Source organism: Myzus persicae, unplaced genomic scaffold, assembly GCF_001856785.1.
Source record: "Myzus persicae strain clone G006 unplaced genomic scaffold, MPER_G0061.0, whole genome shotgun sequence".
NCBI lineage: Eukaryota > Metazoa > Arthropoda > Insecta > Hemiptera > Aphididae > Myzus > Myzus persicae.
This window is the reverse complement of record NW_019103025.1, coordinates 889,045-914,388: the sequence shown is the minus strand read 5'-3', so window position 1 is coordinate 914,388 and position 25,344 is coordinate 889,045. Positions and strand designations below refer to the sequence as shown.

At 28.5% G+C, this 25,344-nt stretch overlaps 4 protein-coding genes across 7 annotated transcripts; 2 read left to right on the top strand and 2 right to left on the bottom strand.

Moving 5' to 3' along the window:
* Window positions 1–402: 402 nt before the first annotated feature.
* On the bottom strand, window positions 403–11,826 carry LOC111033626 (quinone oxidoreductase-like protein 2 homolog). 2 transcript variants are annotated; one of them, XM_022314436.1, is made up of 7 exons: window positions 11,713–11,826; window positions 2,609–2,843; window positions 2,301–2,543; window positions 2,054–2,245; window positions 1,804–1,988; window positions 1,576–1,725; window positions 403–686 (listed from the first exon to the last, which is right to left on the bottom strand). In XM_022314436.1, the coding sequence occupies exons 2-7, from the start codon at window positions 2,762–2,764 to the stop codon at window positions 533–535; spliced, it is 1,080 nt and encodes a 359-aa protein (XP_022170128.1). In that variant the 5' UTR covers window positions 2,765–2,843; window positions 11,713–11,826; the 3' UTR covers window positions 403–532. The 2 variants fall into 2 exon arrangements, with proteins under 2 accessions (XP_022170128.1, XP_022170129.1); XM_022314437.1 differs by lacking the exon at window positions 11,713–11,826 and adding an exon at window positions 2,939–2,954.
* LOC111033624 (paraplegin) lies at window positions 3,288–7,511 on the top strand. Its single transcript, XM_022314432.1, has 11 exons — window positions 3,288–3,531; window positions 3,638–3,841; window positions 3,926–4,063; window positions 4,183–4,419; window positions 5,030–5,346; window positions 5,427–5,643; window positions 5,740–5,899; window positions 5,966–6,276; window positions 6,444–6,563; window positions 6,633–6,818; window positions 7,272–7,511. Exons 1-11 carry the CDS (start codon window positions 3,376–3,378, stop codon window positions 7,422–7,424), a joined length of 2,199 nt encoding a protein of 732 aa, XP_022170124.1. The 5' UTR covers window positions 3,288–3,375; the 3' UTR covers window positions 7,425–7,511.
* Window positions 11,756–20,814, top strand: LOC111033625 (TGF-beta receptor type-1). 3 transcript variants are annotated; one of them, XM_022314433.1, is made up of 9 exons: window positions 11,762–11,862; window positions 11,943–12,054; window positions 16,675–16,826; window positions 17,155–17,406; window positions 17,472–17,702; window positions 17,764–17,931; window positions 18,000–18,172; window positions 18,239–18,478; window positions 18,552–20,814. In XM_022314433.1, the coding sequence occupies exons 1-9, from the start codon at window positions 11,793–11,795 to the stop codon at window positions 18,687–18,689; spliced, it is 1,536 nt and encodes a 511-aa protein (XP_022170125.1). In that variant the 5' UTR covers window positions 11,762–11,792; the 3' UTR covers window positions 18,690–20,814. The 3 variants fall into 3 exon arrangements, with proteins under 3 accessions (XP_022170127.1, XP_022170125.1, XP_022170126.1); XM_022314434.1 differs by lacking the exon at window positions 16,675–16,826 and adding an exon at window positions 16,236–16,387; XM_022314435.1 differs by lacking the exon at window positions 16,675–16,826 and having other exon boundaries at window positions 11,756–11,862.
* A 1,443-nt stretch (window positions 20,815–22,257) lies between these two features.
* Window positions 22,258–24,748, bottom strand: LOC111033570 (T-complex protein 1 subunit alpha). Its single transcript, XM_022314364.1, has 3 exons — window positions 24,414–24,748; window positions 24,219–24,347; window positions 22,258–23,666 (listed from the first exon to the last, which is right to left on the bottom strand). The coding sequence occupies exons 1-3, from the start codon at window positions 24,564–24,566 to the stop codon at window positions 22,284–22,286; spliced, it is 1,665 nt and encodes a 554-aa protein (XP_022170056.1). The 5' UTR covers window positions 24,567–24,748; the 3' UTR covers window positions 22,258–22,283.
* Window positions 24,749–25,344: the final 596 nt, after the last annotated feature.

Genomic DNA, 25,344 nt, shown 5'->3' with positions numbered 1-25,344 from the left:
TGATATAATATACAAACCACATCATTTTAAAATTGAAAAAATTTTAATATTTTGTTTTATTTATTTTTTAAAAAGGGCTATATAAAAACTTTTGTGACCCCCCAATGAAAAGTTATACATTTTAAACATAGATAACTCATGATACATGCTTGTTTGATACTTGAGTTGTAAAACATAAAGGAAAAAAAGAAAATAAATTTGAAAATAAAAACAAATATTAAAAATTAATCTTTTACTTTCACTTCCTCCTTCAGTGGGTTATAGGTCATATTAATACATTAGAACTAGGGTCAATACAACATTCTAATAACTTCCATTCACTCTCTCCAATATTAATTTAAATAAAATGTTGTATCAAATATCCACATCACACCAATAATATCAGTGTATTTGAAAACCAAATAAATAAACAAAACAAAAATTCATGTATTTGTATAGATAGTAAATATAAATTAAAATATGCCTTACAACAAATCTTAAAGAATTTTTAACAGAAAATTCTACTTAACTTTAAATCCTATATTCTTACCAATTAATCAGCAATTTTTAATAGAATTTTACCACTGCTTTTGTCAGTTGAAAAATGGTCTAACGCTTCATTTACTTGATCAAGTTTTAATGTTTCTGATATATTTGGAGTAATCACACCCATTTTACACATGGTTAATACATCTTTGACAGATTGCCTGGTAAACAAATTATTTTAATGGTTAAATTAACATTTTATGAGTGTTATACAAACCTACATTTATATATTATGAAGTTACTTATTTAATAATTAAGTGTACATTTTACCAACATACATAATATGTTGTAAATATATTTTTTATATATACCTATATTGTAAATATTACACATATGTTTATTTTGTATTTATTGAATATAAGACTGTTATTAAGAAATATTTTGTTCCCCAACATACTATCAATATTATCTCTTTAAAATATTATATAGTATAAAGTATACCTTACTACAAGCAGAACAGTGCTGTTAAAATGTGTAAGTATAAATATTTTCCTTTTTTTACATACATATTATGTACATTTATCTACATATATGTCAACATGACAATGAGAATTTTTGATACCAATGATCTGGAAACCACTCATCCGATAGTCATAAAGTTTTTTTTTTAAATGATAGAGACATAGAGTATATAGCAGACGTTTTAACACTTTTTCAATCCCCATGGGTAGCTCACACATGCATTTTTTTCAGCTTACAGAAAACCAATATTATTATTTTTTATTTAAAGGGTTGTTATTGGTTACATATTGTATTACCTACTATTAAAATTGTATTAGTAGAAATATAGTGTACACATTTTTTCACAAATATATTTTTTAGTCTTTGACATGGACGTCAGGCAGGACAGCTAGTAATATATATGCTATTACAAATTTAAATAATATATAAAAACATAATGCAAGTAGATTGTGAGCTCAACAAAATATGTTTATCTCACAACAAAGTTATAAATATCATTTTTAATATTCTATAGTCTATTTATGTAATTTAATATCAATTTTTTTGTTTAAAAAATGTTAACTTAAAATATAAAATAACAATATTTACCTGTATATCCTTACTGAATGTGTACGATAATTATTTAATGATACACCAATTAAACTAAATGAAGGGCGACGTAGAAGTTCATTAATATTTAACTGTGGTAGTTGTAATGATGCGAAACCTGCAACTATTACTTTACCTTCCAGGCCAACACTAAAATAAAAACCAGATAATATACTGATTTAATATATATATTTCATTAAAAATTGATTGAAAAAATTACTACTATACCAATCTAATGCTGATGGAAAAATTTCTCCACCAACCGCATCAAATACCACATCCACTCCTTTGCCATCAGTTTCTTTTAATACTCTTTTGCATAAGGACTCAGGACTTTTAATTTCAAATGAAATAAAAGCTCCTTTATCTCTTACAATAGATGTATTTTTTTCCAAACGACAAGCTCCAATAACCTGACATTTTAAAAAATGGATTCCTAATTATTTTTTTTATTTGACATACCAATAAATTATTACACCTTAGCTTTACACATATTGGCAGCTATATCGACGGCAGCTAAACCTAAACCACCAGCAGCTGCTGTTACTAAAATGGTATTATCTTTTTTTAAGTTTGCTCGACGAGCCAACCCTATTAATGCTGTTGCATAACTGTCTCCAATTGACGCAGCTGTTTCATAAGTCAATTCTGATGGTATTCCAAAAACATCCTAAACATTAGAGAAATTATAAAATGAACGCTTATAATAAATAATAACTGCATACTTTTTCATCAACAACACATTCTTCAGCAAATCCACCCATGATTTCTTTGTTTAAAACTAATACACGATCACCTACTGATATATCTTCTTCTTCTTCATCAGCATTTGTAGCTTTGGATTCTATTACTTCACCAACAATTTCAAAACCAGGTACATGTGGCAATACCGGTTTGAATTCAGATAACCCAGAGCAAATTAAAGCATCAGACATATTCACGGCACAATACTTTACAGCAATCCTGAGCTAGAAATACAATTAGTTTATTAGAAAATGGCATTTAAAAATAAAAACCTTTTTTTAATATTTACTTGGCCTTCTTTGAGTTTATCTGCTATTTTAAAATCTTCAAGAACCAATGGTTCTTTAACAGTTTTTAGAACAGCTGCTCTAGTGAATTTAGAACGAACATTTCTCATTTCATGATTGACATGAAGCTTATAAATACCACGAGTAATGTATTTCATTGTATTATTTAACGTATCCGACAACTGGTAATGTTAATCCAAAAACTGAATTACTGAAGTTCTTTATTTGATATTTATACTATAAAATGCAATTTTTTACAGAAGACAGATACTGAGATACAGTTTATTATAATAGGTACTTATTTAGTATTTGTTAGTTATTTATTATTTTACCTCATAAATTATACTGTTATCAATGATAAAATATTATCATGATGCCGGTAGTCAGTTCATAACCAAAATAAATATTAAAGATCTTCAATATTTTATTTACTTATGGACCTATAATAAAGATCTTTATATTAATAGTCTATGAATTTTCTAGTCCCTATGGACCTAATATGGTTATACCAGTTGTGTCATTTGGATCATGGGGATCTAGTTGTACGGTGATTTAGGTGACCATTTGGGAAATCAAAAATATTATCAATACTTATCATTATGTTACAGATATAATAATGTGTATATCTTAGTTCTTGATAAAACTTGGAAATCAAAAGTATGAAAATTGAAAATGAAAATAATAACAAGTAACAATTACAACTGTTGTGTAATAATAACATTGTAATTTGTATTATTTATTAAAAATATTTTAATTCTCTAATTTTAAAATGGGCTTAAGTATGTTAAATATTATTTCGAAATCAAATTTTCGAATACTTAGACCAAAATTACTTGGTAACTATGTCGGAACGACTAAGGAATTGGGATGCACTAGATATATGAGTAACTATTTGCGTAAAATACCAATTGCCACTTCTAAAAAGGTAAATAGTTTATAATGTTTAAACAAGTTTAAATATCCAGTTAGTAAATTACTTAAATAAAATAATTATAACGAAACTTACTGAATATTGATGTATTCATTTTTAGTATAATATAGCAGTGAATAAGGAAATAGCTGCTGTAAATAAACTTATCTTAAGATATACACATTCTCAAAAGAATGAAAATGATGGTAAAAACGCTGATGATCCAAGAAATGCTATGATGATTAAAATCATGATGGCAATATTTACTGTATATATAACAGTATATGTTATAAGCATGTTATTACCTAATGCATCAAATCCTGAAGTAAATATAAATAATTAGCTTACATTTTTTTTTGCTTAATGAATGTATTATAATTTATAAACATTTAATTCATAATGTTTGTAGGATATGCGCTATGTATCTTGGAATGAGTTTGTACATTTAATGTTAGCTAAAGGTGAAGTAGAAGAAATAATTGCACGCCCTGATTTAGATATTGTAACTGTAAGATTATATGAAGGTGCTATTATTAAAGGACGAAAAGTAAATATAAATATATATCTATTTGCATTTCTGTTTCAAAAATGTGTTTAATTTTTCATTTTTAGTACCTTGTAGATCAATATTATTTTAAATAAGAAATAATTCAAATACTTTTACAGATTGATCAAAGAACTTACCATATGAATATTGCAGATTTAGAAAGATTTGAACAAAAATTAAGAGAAGCAGAAGCAAAATTGGGTATAAAACCGGGTCATGGAGTACCTGTTGTGTATGATCGTTCTCTTAATGCACCAGAATTAATATTATTTTTATTTTTGGCTGGCCTTCTTGCTTTGGCATACTTTGGCCGTTCAAAGGGGGGTTCAAAGTCTCCAATCAGCTTAGATATGTTTGTAAGTATAAGAATAAGTGGCATATACAAGAGCAAGAAATGTTTGGGAGATATGAAACTGACCGTCCTGTATCATTAAATTAACATTATTTCACTTTTAAACTAATATCTATCAACACTTAGTATAATATAATGATATTTAATTAACATTACCATTGTAAATGTTATAAATTAGTTTGAGTTCACCTAAAAAGTATTTCAAATATTGGGGAAAAATTAAGGGCTAAGCCTCCCTAAACCTTTCCTACATTTTGTTTAAATTATATATTAGGCCTTCAGTTCTTCCCATCAAAAAAAATCTCAAATGTTATTTGCGTCTGCTATTACTCTATTTACATGTAAATTTTAGAACGGCACTATGAACATGATTTCTCTATATAATATGCATTCAAATACTCAACGATTATATATATGTATATATTAGGATTATCTGACGCTTTAACACTAAAATTACATTTGAACAAGTCAGATCTTTGTTATACACTATATATGACATCACTCTTAAAAAAATCCTGGATATACCACTAATTAATATTATAAATACATTATATATTTAATATTAAAATTTATTTGTCATTAGTAATTATTAATTATTATTTTAATTATTTTAGTCTCAAATAAAACGAGCAAAATATACATTAATTGACCCATTGATTGGACAAGGTAAAGGAGTTCGTTTTAAAGATGTTGCCGGTCTAAAAGAAGCAAAACAAGAAGTTATGGAATTTGTTGATTATTTAAAGAGACCAGATCATTATAAAAATTTGGGTGCGAAAGTTCCCAAAGGCGCATTACTTTTAGGACCACCTGGTTGTGGTAAAACAATGTTAGCTAAAGCTGTTGCAACAGAATCAAATGTACCTTTTTTATCTATGAATGGTTCTGAGTTTATTGAAATGATTGGAGGGCTTGGGGCTGCTAGAGTACGGTAAGTTGGTCATATTAGTTATATTTTATTTTTGTTTTGATAATTTAGAAAAACTAATAATTTGTGATTACAAATTATAGAGATTTATTTAAAGAGGGAAGAAAAAGATCTCCATGTATAATTTATATTGATGAAATTGACGCTATTGGTCGTAAGAGATCTTCAAGTGGGCCAGAAGGTGGTGGTGATGAAGGAGAACAAACATTAAATCAATTATTAGTTGAAATGGATGGTATTGGATCCAAAGAAGGAGTTTTAATGTTAGCTTCGACAAATAGAGCAGATATATTAGATAAGGTTTACAATAATTATGTTATGTATGTGGTGAATTATTATTCACCATGTTTAATGTTATAGATTCATAAATAATATAAAAATGTATGGACATTCTAGGCTCTTTTAAGACCAGGACGTTTTGATCGTCACATTCTAATTGACCTTCCTACATTAGAAGAGCGGAAAGAAATTTTTGAACAGCATCTAAAAATCAAACTTGATAAAGAGCCTAAACATTATTCACAAAAAATGGCTCATTTAACTCCTGGATTTAGCGGTAAATTAAATAGTGATACCTATTTTATTTAAACATATTTAATTGATTATTATGTACATTAACTAGGAGCTGACATAGCCAATGTTTGCAATGAAGCAGCATTACATGCTGCTAGAAATAGCCAGAAAGTTGTATTGGAAGCTGATTTAGACTATGCAGTTGAACGAGTGGTTGGAGGAACAGAAAAACGATCTCATGCAATTTCACCTGACGAAAAGAAAATTGTTGCCTACCATGAAGCTGGACATGCATTAATTGGTTGGTTGTTGCCTACTACAGATGCTCTCCTTAAAGTCACAATCGTACCTAGAACTAATGCAGCTCTAGGATTTGCTCAGTATACACCCACAGAACGATATCTACTTTCAAAGCAAGCTGTAAGTCTTAGTTATACAATTAAAAAGATTATGATGTTTGAATGTTAGAATACATTATTTTAAGAGGCTTTAGAGTACTTGAGTTAAAAGTATGATTTGGTATGTTCTTCTATTAAATATTTATGGCATCTTTTTCAATCTCAAATGTATGCAATATTTCTGTTTAGTTATTTGAAAAAATGTGTTTGGGACTTGGTGGCAGAGTAGCTGAATCAATAGTATTTAACAGCATTACAACTGGAGCTCAAAACGATTTGGATAAAGTTACTAAAATTGCAAACTCTCAAGTAATATTAAAATTGTTATTTTGAAGAAGTATTAATGTGGAAAATAATCGTTCAAATTTAATTATTAAGGTACGTCAGTATGGTATGAATGATCAAGTTGGATTATTGTCATTTCCCGAAGATACAAAAAATAGCATAAGGCCATATAGTAACAAACTTGCAGCACTCATGGAAACTGAAGTATCCAGATTAGTGTCTGATGCTTATTTCAAAACAGAAAAACTACTAAAAGAAAACTATAGCAAACTAGAATTGGTAATGCTTTCATTTATGAATTTCTAGTATTAGGAGCTCGTACATAATATATATCTTATGAATTATGATATTGTATGATTGTATATTATCATTGTATTGTTCAACAATTGGACAATTCTATTGTCATTTTATGGTAATTGCAGTTAGTCAATATCAAAAAGGTAAAATAGTCTCAGGGTTCCACATTTTTAGACCTCTATCCTTATGCATAATCATGTTTTTTTTAACCTAACAGAATGTAAGTTTTCCTAAATCCTAATTTTCTTAAATTAAAAAGGACATTAAGTATCATACAATTGATTAACTTTCTTATATTTTTATCTAAAAATTCTAAATTATGTACAAAATAAATATTATCAAAAATATTAACTTTCAGTTTACAAATATTATACTCCAAGTATAATATTATTCAATGATTAACTTGTTATCACTTAATTTTTTTTTACTTTTTAGATTGCTGAAGAGTTGTTGAAGAAGGAATCAATAAATTATGAAGAAATGGTAAAATTAATAGGTCCACCACCAAATGGGGAAAAACGTGCTGTAGAGATGTACGAGTTTAACTCACCTGTGGATGCAAAAAGTACTGATTCTTCAAAAAATTAATGGCTGTTTAATATTTTAAGTGTTTTGTTAACTGATGTTAGTTTAAATTTAATTGTGTAAAATAATAACAAATCTGCAAGACCATGACTTATGAATTATAATTTTGAATTTAATCATAAATACTCTTCACCCAGAAAAACTAATTTAAAATCAATATTATTTAGTATTTTTTGTACATTGAATTAAGGTAGTGTATATTTTATTGTTGAAAAAATATGCACTCATAAAAGTATGAAAAATAAAAATGGTGTAACATTAAACAAATAACTGTGGATGTTATTATGTAATGTGCTAACAATAATCATACCCATAGAGTGTATTCAGAAAATTAATTAGTGTAAGCTATATGCCTATAGTATATGTACTCAAAACTTGCTAAAAATTTGAACTATTGTAAAAAAAACTCACATAAAAACATAGATAATGTTCTTACCAAGTGTTATAATCGGTAGATTCACTCTAATTTTTAAGCTAACGGAGCTAAACGTGATCTGCTGAACATAAATTTGCTGTCCCGTCCCGCACTTGTAAGAGTAAGACGGAGATAAAAAATATGTCCGTGTCAAACTAAAATATACTAAAAGTGGATACCTACCTAATATGTGGAAATATTTAGTGTTTTAACCAGAATATGACTTCCTGTCTCACCACAACTAAGATGTTTGGTTGCGCTCGCAACAACTAATTACAGTTAAGCTTTTGAGTACAGTCCATTTGAGCTAAGATAAAAAGTTATGTTTGTGCCAAATTTAAGTGCATAATCATTTTACAATTACAGCTTTGTTTTATTTATATATTCTGAACATGCTGACATGCTGTTCAGGGGTCGCGATTTCAATGAAAAAAAATGGGGTGCTGAAGCCCCTTTATTTTTTTCATATTATCTTGTGGTTGTGGATACCTGCATAGCGACTATTAAAATGTAAATTAATATGAACAAAGTCGGGAGTACTAATTTCAAAGTTGGGGGTAATATGCACCCCCCAAATTGCGTCTGTGAATTGCTGTTATCTGCTAGACTAGGTACCTACTGGAGCACGGTTGTAGAAATTTAATTTAGACAACCGTGATCTAGAGAACTGGAGAAGCCTGAACACAACTTCATTAGTACACTCTAAACTACACAAATGTAAGTTGAAGCATATTATAACATTAGAACAATATAGAAACGATATAAAAAGACGATATTTTTGTCCAATAGTCCGTGGTTTCTTGTTTATCTAAAGTCTGAAGTCTGGACCTACAAAAACATGGAAACGAGGCCGCGCACCAACATGATGTTAAGCCATAGAGTAAGACAGTAAGTCATAAATCATAATATATTAATCTATGGAGTAAGTACGTAGGTAACAAGAAAGTAGGTGTACATGAAACATGTCTAATAAAAATGTATAATATGTGAAATTCCTTTTTCCTACCTAAAAACTATATTGACAAAACAGAAGTAGGAGATATTTTAGAACTGATAATTACTAACAATAAATACATTATCTTATATTGTGTAACTAAATATTAAAATTGAAACACTTTTTATAATTGACATGACATCATTTTCATAGATTGTTAAGATTTGTAACGCATACTTGGCACTTGCCAAAAATGTCTCGGTGGTTTTATACCTAATTTTATATAAATTGGCCTACGAATGATTACTCAGTGGTCAGAACAGAGCAGAAACATAGATATATCTTAGAACTGTGGAATGTTTGTAACTACCTACAGTTTTTGCTCATTTTAATATGGCCTCAGGTAACAAATAATGGTACAGTTAATAACTTAATACATTCCAAAGCACATTTTAAAATCAGAGCATGATTAGTGATTACATTTTTTGGTATTCTTATTTTATTTTATTAATTATTATTGTGGTACCTAACTGGCCTGGTGTCTACCGTCTACGTTCAGTTGGGTACGCGCTCTACGTGCACTGGTTGATATTACTAGTTCCCGGATGGGTGACCACTCGGGATTTTTACTTTTTTAATTATAGAATAAAATATGGTATTCAATTTTAATTTTTTTATAAATAGCATTTATAAAGTAGAGACAAATATAGGAATAAGGGATGTGCCATGTGCGTATCTGCCGCCGTCACGGAAAGAAATCGAAATCGTTTTATCGTTATGTAGTATTTATTATTTACACACGCTAGAATATACACTCGATTCCATTTATACGAATCTAGGAAATAAAATCCACGTCATAGAGGCTGAAGAATGAAGATATAGGTATTGTTCCGTGTTCCTTCTAAGTCATATAAATACATTTGAACAAGAGCATTTTGGAGGTAATAATACTAGCTAATATTTTAAAAACTTACAGGCCTAATGAACGTTTGTTCAGGCTTAATTATTTTAGTTTTCCTGAATAATAATTGTTATACATTATGTTAGTCACGAGCCCCTAACTACCCAATACTCAAACCTAATATGCAACGATTTTTTGGGGGAGGGAGGTTGTGGGTGTTCACCCCCCCCCCTTTAGGCACGCCCCTGATATTTGGAGTTAGGACAAGTTTTAAATATAAACATTATCCATCTCGATTTTGAGATAACTGCTCATACGGCTGTGCAAAAGTCATTTTCTGGAGTAACAGTTAAAGGCAGTAGATTCCACTTTGGTCAAGCTTTATGGTGGAAAATCCAATCAAACAATAACCTACGACAGTCATATAACGCTAATCAAAATGAAACTGGTGAGTGTCTAAAAGTGTTTTTTGGATTACCATATTCACCAATACATGAAGTCAGTGAGTCACTAAGGCATTCATTGATTTTATGTCCAGATGTCCATAAGATGCATGTACTGTATTTGGAGACTACATCCTTAACACTTACATTGAAGAAAAATTCTCAATGGAAATTTGGACCCATCCAATCAATGCAAATAATATAACTACAAGGACTACAAATGAAGCTGAAAGAGTTCGCCAAGGATTTAATCTGAATTTTATTCTGTTGATTTATTAAAATCTTTAAAATGTTGCAACACTAGGTACACATAATGGATTTGTTGTTTGTATTATGAAACAATTTTTCGTTGAATAAGAAGGCGAAGTGGGGAAAAAAAATTTTAATAACATATTTATGAATTTTATTTTACTGCATACTTATTATTGAATACATTTAAAAGTCTGATAAAATAATCGGCAGTGTATTTATAACTCGCACAACAATAAAAACGATAATTGCAAAAAATGTGAAACGCGATAAAATTTGTTGTACATAGACACACTATAAAGCATGAATCGAAACCAGAATTAATCAAAAAATTATGCAATTTTTTAAAACCAATTTATTTATAAATCTTAACCAAAAAAATTTATCTTTTACGAAATTTGAGGCTTATAAACGAGTTGAGTCTTATAACCGAATTTTTACAATGCATATGGATATTATATGCATATTAGATACGTCCGGGCCGTTCCAGACGTTTTTGAGTAAATAAGCAACTGGAACTTAAATCTGTGAACCTTATAAGCGGTGTCCACTGTATCATTGTAATATATTTTATGTACTACACAGAGTCCTAAGAAATGCAAAACCTATGCATTAATATGATGTTTGCGACACGATAGAATATTCTGTACTCATGCATATTGCCCATCATGGTATAAAGGTATGCATGAGCAAGTAAGCAACGGGCATGAAGGCGGATACACACCTCGTCGTGTCGTGCAGATAACGTCTGACCAATATTTTGTAACCCATTTATTAAATATACGGAATACTACACGACTCGACGAGGCATGAATCTAGTATCCACTATCCACCCATGATATGATTAATATTAATATCAAAGGGGTGCGAATACTAGAAATAACAGACCCCAGTAAATAAATAAATAAATAATACAATCGGTAATCTGTATTAGAAAACCACAGATAAAAAATGGTCGTTTCTTCCATGTTTTTTGACGAACCACATGTACCAGTCGTCTGGTACAGTGCGGTTGTGGTTTTTAGTATTTCCTGTCGTATGTTTTGTACCTAAATTTCTAATTTCAATAACTTCATTAACATTTTGTTTTTGTATAGCACAAGCACTAGTGCACTACAAACTCGTCTGCTGTATACTGGGTACTGTGTGGTCTGTGCCGTGTATTGTGTACATAGTGTTACGTTCTCGATAAACAGATTTTTTAATAAATTAGTTTGATAATATATTGCGACTTTATAAATTGATTATCTCTATACATTTTAATGCCATCCGAAATGTGTTGTTTTCCGAATAGTTTTTAAACTATGTGTCCTTATCGGGTTAGAAGAAAATGTAGTCAATATAGTTACCCACTCTTGTAGTCGATCATCGCACCACAAGTTGAAATCTACGATCCAAAAGCAAAGCAGGCGAGGAATTCAATACTTCAATGTCTTCCATAAAGACTTGTGTACTGCTGGCCGTAGGCTTTCTATTTATATTCTGTCATTCTGTAAACGGTATAATCATTTTTTATAATTGTCATTAATCTTGCCACTTAATACTTATTATTATGGTTTATGATTATTTGTTATTACAGGTTTATCATGTTATTGTGACATATGCGCTGATTCAAACTTCACTTGTGTAACTGATGGGTATTGTTTCACAAGTATATCAAAAGATACAAGTGTTGTTCTTCATTCATCTCGGTAAGGTTGATTTTTAATCATCATTACTTGTATTGTAGTATCTTTGTCTTAAAATATTTTTTAATATTATGAGTTAAGTTAAGAATTTCTTAACTCAGAACAATATAATAGGTAATGAATAATGATTATGTCATAATTCAAATTCTTAACAGTTATGCCACTATATTCTCTAGTCCTGTAGTTTTTCTTATGTTGGATAGTCAAATCAACTAAAACTTATTTACATAATACATAGTATAAGTAGGATTGAGATTGTAATGCCCTAAACATTCAAAATATTCTCCCTGTAAAATGCACATACTTTTTTTTATTTTTTAACAATTTTTGAACCATAAAATTACATGACTTTAATTTCAAGTCGTCTAGGTATGTGGACTTATTCTAAAAAAAAATTATTCTCATTTAGTTCAGTGTTGATCTTTTACTTACTCTACTTAGTAATGGGTAAAATTATGATGTTTCTTCAGTTGGAAAAAGCCTGGAAAAAGTACATGACAGATTGATATATTGGAGAACTGCGCTAGAAAGGATAAATAAAAAGTAGAAACAAAACAGAAAATTGTCTATGATTATGGGAGAAGTAATCGAAAAGTTGATTTGGGCAAGGCAGGGGATGATGTACCTAGTATTTACTTAGAATCGGTGGTTTTGAGGATGGTGTCAAAAAGATGTCTGGGTGGATGAAGTGGAGAGAGCTGTCAGATATTTTTGTATCTTTAAATTCAAAGATATGTTTTGTAATGAAGCAGCGGCGAGGCCAGTCATATTGTATGGCATAGTCATGGCATAGGCATGACTGTGTATGTATGGAGTGATTAGGGAAAAAAGGATAAGAAATTATTGTATTAGGGATAGTATTGGAGTGGCGCCAATTGTAGACAAAATAAGGAAGTATAGGTTTGGATAAATTCAGTCATGTAGTGAGAGTGGCTATAGACATCAATGTAGAAGGAATGTAAATGAGAGGAAAATTGATAGAGAAAATAGAAAATAGCTGGTGTGAGTAATGAGATGGAGACAGAACCCTATGGAAGTAAAGGACAAGAGTGGTCAACCCCATATAGTTGTGAGCAAAGGGTTATGCCAAAGGTTCTAATAATATTTGGATAATTTTTTTAAAATTTTATCCTAATCTGTAATTTTACATTTTTTTGTTAGTCGCTATTTTTTCGCTAAAAATGTATTTGAAACTAATTTATTTATATTTTTGGTTGTTTTTTATCAATTGCGTCTTTTATTTTTCTCATAGAATAATTTATGTGACGGTGACTATTCAATATGTTGCCATAGCTACCTTTACCATTGTTTATTTTATTTTTATTATTTGACAACATTAAATTAAGATAATTTTATTTTCTTAATGTGGTATTGCCTATTATATTTAATTTACAAGTTAATATTTATGATTTATATCACATATTATTAGATCTATCATTTTATTTTTGTTCAGGCAATTTTCTATTTATAATTGTGTGAATTTCACATTAATATGTGATATCTATTGATATTATTCTTAATAGTTACTCTAAAAATAATTAAAGAATACTGAAATCCAATCATGTCTATCATTTTTCATTGCTTACAAATTTATAACAATAATACTCAAAATCTTTGACCATCATGTGCTTGATGAGACAATAGCTCAATAAACGTTCACTTTATCTTGTGCTGTGTTTTTCATCTGCATGCTTTTCTATTTCATATGTATTTTAACATAGGTAACTTTATTTTGAACAATTTTTATTTATTTCTATTGTATAGTAATTAAGAAAATAAAAATTACTATATTTTACTTTCTTGATATATTGCAACTCAATTATATTTTAAATATGTACCAAAAAGAACATTTTCGTACATGGCTTTTAATAATTTTGATCAATTCTATCAATAATTTTTTGTAGTTAACACAATTATTATAATTGAATTATAATTGGTATATCATGTCATGTTTTCAATAATCCTATTAAATTATGTACATATTATATAGTATAGTATAAGTATCTTAGTACAGTTGTCCCTCATCAGTTAAAATTCTGTAAGTCACCAAAGAAAGTTTGAGAATAATCTTTATTTTATATTTTGCATTTTCTTAAAATCATAACATCTTGTACATTTTAAATATTTAATTGTATGTTTTCATGTATTATTTTATCTGAAAAATGCAATGGAATAATAATCAGTGGGGCTTGTAAGTTCATGCACTAAAAGAGCACAAATAAGCATGCACTAAAAATTGGCAAAATATGCATTTAAATGCCCTTAAATTTTTTAATTATGCACTCAAATTTATGTAAAAAATTTATGAGCCAATTTTAAAATAATAAGAATCTATCCATTTATTTTAAAAGTATTTTATTCCTTTTAATTTTTATACATTTAACAATCAAAATTAATAAAATGAATACTTGTGAAGTTCTTATAATCATATGGATTTATCATCTTTATCAATTTTAATTAGGTAGTCATTTGTTGTCTAATTTTTGTACATCATTATCCTGCAGCTACAATGAAAACATTTGGAATGAAATATTAGTTATTTGACTTTTTCACGACTCGTACAACTAAACAACTCATTGGTGACTGGCGTGTGCAAGAAAACTATGCCGTACCAGTGTACAAAATTGTAGATGTGGGTTTGTAAGAAACATTGTACACGTAAACATACCTGTACAGGTATCGTTTCGACAACAGACTTTACAAGGCAGAGGATGGTAGTGGTAGCGATAAAATTGTTTCTGCGGTACTAAGTAAAACTCATAAAATCTAAATAGGGAAATACTAGAATACTAAGTAGTCACACGAAAATAAAAATAAATAAAAACACTATCATACTGTAAAAGGGAAAGTAAATAAGAAACAAGAATCACTTCAAATATTTTTATGAAATAATATGTGCCATAAACTAAAAAAATGATTATATTCCAAATATGCCTTTACACCGAAAACATGCACTATTAAACTTCATATTATTATTACTATTGTTATGAAACGGATTTGTATCTCAGTTAGCATGTTTTTCTGTGTAGTAAAAAAAACATGCAGATGCATGAACTTACGAGCCCTGATAATTAGTAATATGTATTATGTATATGTAATTAATAATGAGTTGCAAATTCAAATTTATAAAAAAAAATGACCATAATAGAGGAAAAACTAATCTAGGTTACTTAAACAAAATACTGAAAACTATCATTTGCACTAATACACAAGATAATATGCTGTCTCTTCAACTATAGTTACAGCATTTTTGCATAGCCTAAAAAGTATACGGCTTGTTTACCAAATATCCATACAAGTTTCAACGATTTACAATGTTTTTACTTATTTAATTAATATTAGCTATATCATTTTTGCTAAGCGATATTTCAGACTTACCTGATTTTTCATTTGCAGTGTTGTAGAGCTTATGAAGGCAGTATAATATAGGTTATAATTATTGAGAGATCAAAGACATATTTAAAACTAAGGAAAATGTCTATGCTACTTTTACATCTCTATACATAAAAAAAAAATAGCCGTTCCCAATTACATCCCCGTTCTGTATATATTGACTATTCTGATTTCTGTGAACTGTCCAAAAGCCTTGTCCTGTCTTTTTATTATTTAAAGATTTATCAAAAATTAAAAACAATTTTCTTCAGATGAGTCATATTTACAATTTCTCACTAATTTACAAGCTAAGAATTAATTGATAGACAAATCTTAATCATTTCCATGTATTCCATGTTCTGTCCGAATTATTTTTTTTCTTATGATTTAGTATTGTTTTTATAATGAGTTGATCTTTTTTGAATTAGGTACCAATAAGCTTTAATTTTAACTTTTAATCAAACCTAAAACTTTATTTATATAATTTAAACCAGTCTTTAAACAAATTTATTTCTGTATTATTCTATACAGATATATTTATATTTTTTTACTTCTAGTTCATGAATCGTTAAATTTTTTATGCATATACACTGTATTGATCAAGTACCTACGTATAAAAAACAAGGGAATATAATTTAATTTGTAATATCTTTAATTATTAGTACTGTTTTAAGTATAACAACCTATACAAAATTAGTACTTTTCATGGTATAACATTATAACCAGAACTCACAATATAAAACCCTATGTACCTATGATATATTTATAATTAGGCATATTTTAAATAATTTATATTGGGAATTGGCTTTAAGTTGTTTGCACAAGTACCAGTTTTTCCCACCAGAAAAGCCAAATATTTGTTTTCGAAGAAAGTTTCTGGATGAAATCTCAGTGTCATGTTGCCAAGATCGAGATTATTGCAATCGTTGGCTATACCCAAAACTTGTTGAAGTTAAACCTACAGGTCTATATATAATTTATGTGTGCCCTTTGTAATTGTTGTTGAGTTTATTTGGTTTTCCCAACTAATATTAATATATAAAGGTAGAAATTCATTTTTAAATCAATATTTTAACATTATTTTTTTTTGACATTTGTTTGTTTGTTCGGTTTTTTTTTAATAAATAAATAATTTATTATTGTTATTTTTAAATAATTGTTGTCAACTAAACTAATAATAACTGTAGGCTAACATCTAGGCAGTGTGTGTTAATTAACGTGTTTGAACTTTGATAACTGTGCTCGTTTTAGGTGTTTGGAGAATAATATAGTGATCCCACGAGAAAAACCTTTGATATGTCATTACCCTAAAAAACATAATGATTCATTTGTAACCGAGTGTTGTAAAGACTATGACTTTTGTAACAGAGATCTTAAGCCGACACTACATGTTAAGCTTCCAGGTAGAATTATGTTTTTTTATTTTCTAAAATAATATATTTTTCTAATTATTGCATGGATTTTAATTAATAATTTATATTTATACTTAATACATTTTTGCAAAATAATTATGTTTAAAAAAATACAACGGGTTAAAATAAATTTGATAGGGTTATTTATTTTTTTTTTCAAAAAAGATAAATAATTCATAGTATTTTATATACACAAAGCACATAACTACATAATGCTTATTTATAATTCATAATCCTCAGCTTGATATTTTATGCATAAAACATTATTATATAATATTATAATTCATATTATTCATACATGAATGTTGTGTAAATACAGATGATTCATTGAATGACCCTAAAAAGGAGAGATTGGGAAAATGGGAGCTAGCTATAATAATAGCTGGCCCAATAGGTGTTGTATGCCTTGTAGTCATGCTTATTATGAATTTTTGGGCTGGATCAACTAAACTTCATAATATTAGATATCTACGAACTCCCAGAATCATAGCTGCTGATCAGCAACCTATTTTAACGGCAGCTGTTTCTTTGAGAGACATGATTGAAATGACTACTAGTGGATCAGGATCAGGTTTATATTCACAAAATATTCATTTTATGTATTTCAAATTGCTTAATTTGTATCCAATTTTATAGGATTACCGCTTTTGGTTCAAAGAAGCATTGCTCGTCAAATCCAACTTGGTGTACCTATTGGTAAAGGTCGTTTTGGGGAAGTATGGCAAGGAAAATGGCGAGGAGAACAAGTAGCTGTAAAAATATTTTCATCTAGAGAAGAACGATCATGGTTTAGGGAAGCTGAGATTTACCAAACAGTTATGCTGAGACATGATAATATTTTAGGATTTATTGCTGCTGATAATAATGGTGAAATACTGACCATCTTAATTATAAAATTTGTTTTTATTATAACTAATAATGATTTTAGATAATGGCACTTGGACTCAATTATGGCTAATAACTGATTACCATGAAAATGGATCGTTATTTGATTTTTTAAACCGAAGTACAGTAGATACAAACGGAATGATTCGTATAGCACTGTCTATAGCAACTGGTCTTGCTCATTTACATATGGAAATTGTTGGCACTCAAGGTAATATACATTTATTATTGCATTTTTTACATTTTATATTGAAATATACTGCATTTTATGAATTTCAGGTAAACCAGCCATTGCACATCGAGATCTCAAATCGAAAAATATTTTAGTCAAATCAAACGGAACTTGTGCTATTGGTGATTTAGGACTTGCTGTACGATATGATACTTCCATGGATACAGTTGATATCCCATTAAACCACAGAGTAGGCACTAAACGATACATGGCCCCAGAGGTAATATTTTCAAGAAATTTACACTATTTATAAACATGTTTTAATTTTGCATATTTTTATGTAAAGGTTTTGGAAGAAACGATCAATATGAATCATTTTGATTCATTTAAAAGAGGTGATATTTATGCTTTGGGTTTAATTCTATGGGAAGTAACACGGAGATGTTATGTTGATAATATACACGAAGAATATCAATTACCATATTATGATAGTGTACCATCTGATCCTACTATTGATGAAATGCGCAAAGTTGTTTGTTTAGAAATGAAACGACCCCCTATACCACAGAGATGGAATGCATACCCGGTAATATAAACAAATTATTGTCAGATTTTCTTTATTAAAATTTTATGCCTATTCTTTAATTATTTTATTCTAGTGTTTACAAACAATGAGCAAATTAATGCAAGAATGTTGGTACCATACTGCATCTGCTCGTCTTACAGCATTACGCATTAAAAAAACTCTAGCCACTTTGGGTGCCATGCAAAGTCATAGTATTAATATTAATATCTAAAAACTTAATGGCCTCATAAAAGATAAACCTTTAGCTGCCAATAGATTATCTACAAACATAATGTTTTCAATTTCTGGATATGTAATTTAAGTTTCATAGTTTATGAAGTCTCCTAAAACATTGTATGTGCCATTTTATTCTTCGAAAATGTGATGGTATAGGAACTGTTTTATATTTAATAACTAATACGTACTTATTAACTGTGTTTTTTGTAATCATTGTACTTGGTTACCATAACAAAACTTATGAGTGTTGCAAATTGTATCACTTTATGAACAATAATTTATTTCAACTCAAAATAATTTAAAATGACTTTAAAAAAATTTATTGGTATTGTTGCAAATTTGAAATTTCTATAAAAAAAATATATTCTGGACAATAGATATTTTATACTTGCATATAAAAAACTATATAAAATGAATATTTTTTGCATGGTTATTAACCATATTTTTATATTATTCCCATTTTTTTTTTAATTAAAATTTTCAAGAAATTTTGGAAAAAAACCTATGTTCACCACTAGGATCTCATTAATGTAGCTTTCCATAATACATAACTACTATCTAACACTTTGATTCCCTCCTTTTTTAGTCTAAGAATCTTGTTTCTTTTTGTCAAATATCATATAAATAAAACAAAATGGTTTATTGTCATATAATTACTTCCGATTTAATCTTATTTACAAATAATTTTATAAATTATAACTATTTTATAAATTGAAAATCAGAGTTTGACTTAACAAATAAAATAATTTTATATTGATCATGAAGTATAATATGCACTAAGTTTATTTTTAATTATAACCTTGTAATACGACTGTAAACTAAATATTTATTTGTGCTCCAGTTTTTATTGATTATTGATTGAATTTAACTCGAGTCAAAATACGACTCTAGTTTATATAATTATAAAATATGTCATAATTATTTGCTCATAATTAGAGTTTATGTTAACTGTTAAAATGTTTTATATTTTCTTTTTTTGTGTTTACCTACATACAGTTTTTTAACTACATTCGAGATAATTTTATATACATTAGGTTAAATTTAAATATAAGTAGTGTACATAATTATACCAGGTGTCTCATTTTCTTATAATCGAGGATTTTAATTATTTTTAAAAGTTTCATGAGTACATTTTACTTTGAATAATGCTGTTGAATTAAATTTCTAACTGACAACTGATTTTATACATTTTTGTAACAATGCATATAATATCTGAATATTTTTGAGACACAATGTATATAGTATGTATTTATTTACCTAATTAATGTTAAGTCAGGCTTAATGATGTTAGATTTGAGATGATGTGTACAATACTTATATAATTAAGAGTGCAGAAATCCTTTGTTAGTGCTCAAATTAAGAAGAAAAAAACAGAGTAGCCTAGATGATTAATAACAGTACAATTTACTATTAAATATTTTATACTACTTATTGTACATAAATTATATGTTATATATATAATGATACTTATAAATGGCTATTCTTTTCTTGGAGGCATTATATTTGAATTGAATTTTAACAGTTTTAGTCATAAATGCATAAGCAGCTTTTTTTCTACAGAGTATTTTTCAAATAACAATATTATAAATTATTTATTATTTTGTATTGCATAGAAGTAAATGTTCTTTTGACAAAAATTATTGTTTTATTAAAATTTTTATACAATCATTGTACTTGTCTGCCATAGTCAAGGTTTTATAATCCTCATAATTTATAAATTGTGTAACTTATACATTTAAAATTTTTGTATACTCTTTAAAATCAAGTTAGCATTACAATGCTATAAATATTTTCTGATAATTTTAAATTGTATAATTATAGAAAACAATAGACAAGATGTTATTTTGTACAGGTGTATGATAGTTATACATAACAGAATACATTTATTATTACTTTTTTTGTCTTCTTTGAAGTGTGTAAATATGATATTGCTTAATTTTTTCCTCACTAAGCTATTTTATTATATTTTTAGTTTTTGTAAGTTAATATATCTATTAAAATAAGTATTTGTTATAACTGTACCCCCACCATATAACCATACTGCTCTCTACCAACCCATATATATTTTTTAACTTGTTTTTAGCCTGAAAGCTTTTAAGAGTTAAAATGTTTTGTTTTAATTTATATATTTTTTTCATTAAAAGATATATGTGTATACTATGATAAAAAATATATTTCTATTACATATTATAATTTATGACAGAAATCATTTGCATCTATATTTCTTTTCTTAGATTCTGATCTGTGTTCAAAAATGTATTTTATTTAATATTCTCTGAATTCACCGTTGGAAAATAACAGATGAGAATTTTTGGAATTCCGGGGTATTTTTGATTGTTTTGTTCTGGGTGATTTTACTCTAAGATTAGTCAAAAACATAAAAATGACAATTCTATGTAAATGTGTTTTGTCTGTTGCCCTTGGGCCAGTGAGAAATCAAACACTGCACTGACATCCTACTAAACATAAGATATTATTTGGTTGCAATACCTATAATTATAACAAAAACTTATTTGTTTATCAAGACCAAGTATACTCTGGTTTCGTGATTGCATGTCTAAGTTTTTAAGATCAAGTAAATAAAAAAATCCATCAGTTTAAATATTTTCTCAAATAATAAATAAAACTATCCTCACTTTTACTATTGTTCAATTTAAAAAAAATGCATATTTAAGTATATACAGAGGTTTATTGATTATCTTTTCAATTTTTAAGAGAATATAAGAATATTTGAAGATTTTCTTGAGAGAATATTAGTATCACATTCTAGGTGTTTGAAAAAAATATAAATTCAGATTTTAATCATGACCAAATAGATCTTTGTATTTGATTGAAAATTACTTATTAATTCAAACATAGAACTATTATATACAACAATTTAAATCCAAAAATATTAACCATTTCAGAAATGTTTTCTTTTAATATTTGGTAAATTAAGTTTCAGCTGCTGAGACTAAGTGATATTATGATTAATGAATATCAATACTTAGAAAATATAAAACATATGATTGAGCTAAACAAGAACCACACAAACACCTAAATATGGCAGTCAGTAAATCATATAGGCATTTTAAGAGAGGTCACTTTTTAATTTAAGCTTATAAATATTTTTAATAGTTATCATTAAGTAACTATTAAGGTATTAATTGTGTAAAGATTATGACATGCTCTTTGGTCAAATTAATTTATCAGAATTTAGAATGGTCTGTCACCATAACCTTATAAATAGTGAATAATGTCCTAACTCATACTCATATCAAGCATCATACAGTATGTATAAATAGATGTCTTACCTAGGAAATATCAAGTACCCAAATTATTTGGATACATTAGACAACAATTTAATTTAGTAAAAATTATGAATTTTATTAAACATAGGTGTATATAAAAAAAAAGATAATACTTTTCATTTATAAATATATCTGAAAGTGAATGTTATTATTATTATTATGTAAGCTTACAATGCATGAAAATAGTTTAAATAATAACAAAGTAAAATATGCATCATTTTTTTTTCACATAGCACATGAAACGTATTAAAAAATATTAGTAACCTAGTGTTAATTTTTTAATGAACAATATTAGTTAATTAAAGCTCTCCAGCATCATATGCTTGTTGATATCCACGTCCAGCCTTTTGTTCAGGATCTAATTTGATCATATCATCTATTCTAAGAATAGTTATTGCAGCCTCTGTTGCAAATTTTAATGACTTAATTTTGGATATAGCAGGTTCCAGGACACCAGCTTTAAGATTGTCCCGTATTTCACCTTCTTCCAAATCTAATCCATACCATTTATAAACGTCGTTTTCACTACTTGTTTGGCTTTCATTATGGTAAGATCTGAGTTTAGCCACCAACTCTGTGGCATCTTGTGCAGCGTTTATTGCCAAGGTTTTAGGGATAACCAACAGAGAGCGTGCAAATTCTGCAATAGCCAGTTGCTCTCGTGAACTCAAGGATGTAGCAAAATTTTCCAAATAAATAGATAAAGCAGCTTCAACTGCTCCACCACCAGCTACAGCCGATCTAGATTCAAGTACACGCTGAACTGCGCACAGAGCATCATGAATAGAACGTTCCATTTCATCACAATAGAAATCATTTGGTCCACGTAGTATAATTGATGCAGCACTTTGAGCTTTTGGTCCTTTAACAATTATTAATTCATCTTCAGATATTTGGTCTTGAACAACTTCAGCAGCTTCACCAAGACTTGAACTTTCGAAAGTCTCTTCTCCTTCCATATTTGTTAAAGAAGTCAAAAAAGCTGCACCTGTGGCTTTGGCAATTCTTTTCAAATCAACCTTTTTAACACGGCGTACAGCCAAAGCTTTTGCTTCAATGAAATACTTCAGGCAAATGTCATCAATACCGCCCGTGCATAATATAACATTGGCTCCAGTTGCTAAAATTTTTTGAACACGTTCTTTTGTTATATCAGACTCACGTTGACGGATAGCTTCCAGCTGGTCTACGTCATTAACCAAAACCTGTACACCTAATTTCATTTTTGTTTTTTGGAGAGAAAAATCTAAACAAGCAATTTTGGCATTTACGATTTTTTTTTGCATTGCCTCAGAAGCAACGGTACAATTTAGGGCATATCCTTGAATAAGTAAACTTTCTCGTGCACTTTTACCATGAGCTTTAAGTACATTGATGGTTTTAATAGGAACAGATACTCCACCACGTTTATCAGATGGTCGCTTCACAAGCATGCAAGCATCTACAACCATTTTTGAAAAGAATTCTGAATCAGCCATGATTAATTTGCTAGACATAGATGTAGTAGCAGCATTTTCCAACCAATCACGACGTAAATCATCAACATTTACAGTTAAATTGTTCTGTATATATTTACAAGATTCTTTGCATGCCAAACGATATCCGCTTATGATAGACGTTGGATGTATTTTTTGTTTAACCAACTCATCTGCATTTTTAAGTAATTCTGCTGCTATTATAACCTAAACAATAAACATAATATATAAGTTACACACATGTGTATTAGAAAAATCTAAACATTTTACAGTACTGAATTGGCATTGGTTTGTAAGAAATCATAATTATTGACTTATATATATACATAATGTTGATTAGTTTTTATTCAGTAGGTACTCTAGACTCAGGTTTAGGGAAATTCCGCTATCATATTTCAAATGTATAGCTACCATATTTTCTTTTATTAGGAAGGTTTAAAAGCTATTTCCTTAGCCAGAGTATTATATAGAAACTGACTAGAATTATCAGTTATTGAAAATGGTTGAACAGTATAATCATAAAAATTCATAATCGATCTACTTAAAATTTTAATACACATATATGTTAGGTAAAATTAAAAATATTAATACAATTCCAGAAAAGAGAATTTTTTTAGTTGCATTAAATTGTGTTTAAATAATTCTAATCATAAAAAAAAAAAATCAAACCATAAATTAACTCTAAACAAAAATGAGTACTTTTAGTTGTTGTTAAAAGCAAACATAAAAAATATCTACTATGTTTGGTATAATACTTACAACTGATGTTGTGCCATCACCAACTTCTTCATCTTGTAATTGAGCCAATTCAACGAGGACTCGAGCAGCTGGATGTTCGACATCCAACAACTTCAAAATAGTAGCACCGTCGTTGGTTACTGTGACATCCTAAGACAATAAACACAAGTTTTTCAAAAATTATTTCTGAAGTATTAAACAAATATTTTAACTCACTCCAATGTCATCGACCAACATTTTATCCAGGCCAACGGGTCCCAATGAGCTTTTAACAATGTTTGCAATAGCATTTGCTGCCATCACATTTTGTGTACGGATGGGTGTTCCAGACGTCCTAGAACCGGCCACCGTCAATGCACTTACAGACATGACTTTTTTTTCACTTTAAACACGACAAATAGAATTAATTAACGAGAAAACTCGCTTTTGATTATGATTATATTTATTCTACACCCCTAGTCTTCAGTCTACAATTACAATTTACAGTGAATAGAAGAACAGACGTTCTGTGCATCAGTAGTCACTAGTCAGTACCCAGTTCACCGTAGAAGGATTTGAGGTTATGATTTTTAAAGTGAATTACCATTATTCTATAACAAATTCATTATTCTTATCTTCTTTTTTTCTTCTTAGGCTGTGGTCCCGAAATTGGCGCTATTTTTCGGATCGTTGTTTTGTGATCGGATCACTATTGAATTAAATTATGATTTAAAAATGATTCTTATTGCAACTACTTTATATTTTTTATACAGTTCTTTCTTCAACGTTTGTAGTCAATATTAAAGTTACAATTAATTTGGATTTTGTAGACTTTGGTGAATAAAATAAATTTTTTTTAATTTACGTTTTGTAATAATTTTGATTTATATATCGTGGAATAAAAAATGCACAGTTCATTATCTCTTATCTAGTATCTACAACTTGCGGCTGGCGCACGTGATTTTCAAATAATGTACTTAATAGTAAATAAAGATATTTACCGATACACCGAATACGACATTCAATACAAATTGCAATTTGCAGCTTGCAGCCGCCCTATGGGCATACAGCTATAAAACTATATGGTGTTTTGCCGGTTCTCTTTGGTCAATTGGTTCGCGATTTATATCCGAGTGACATTTTACTGATCAGATTATTGTACGATTTT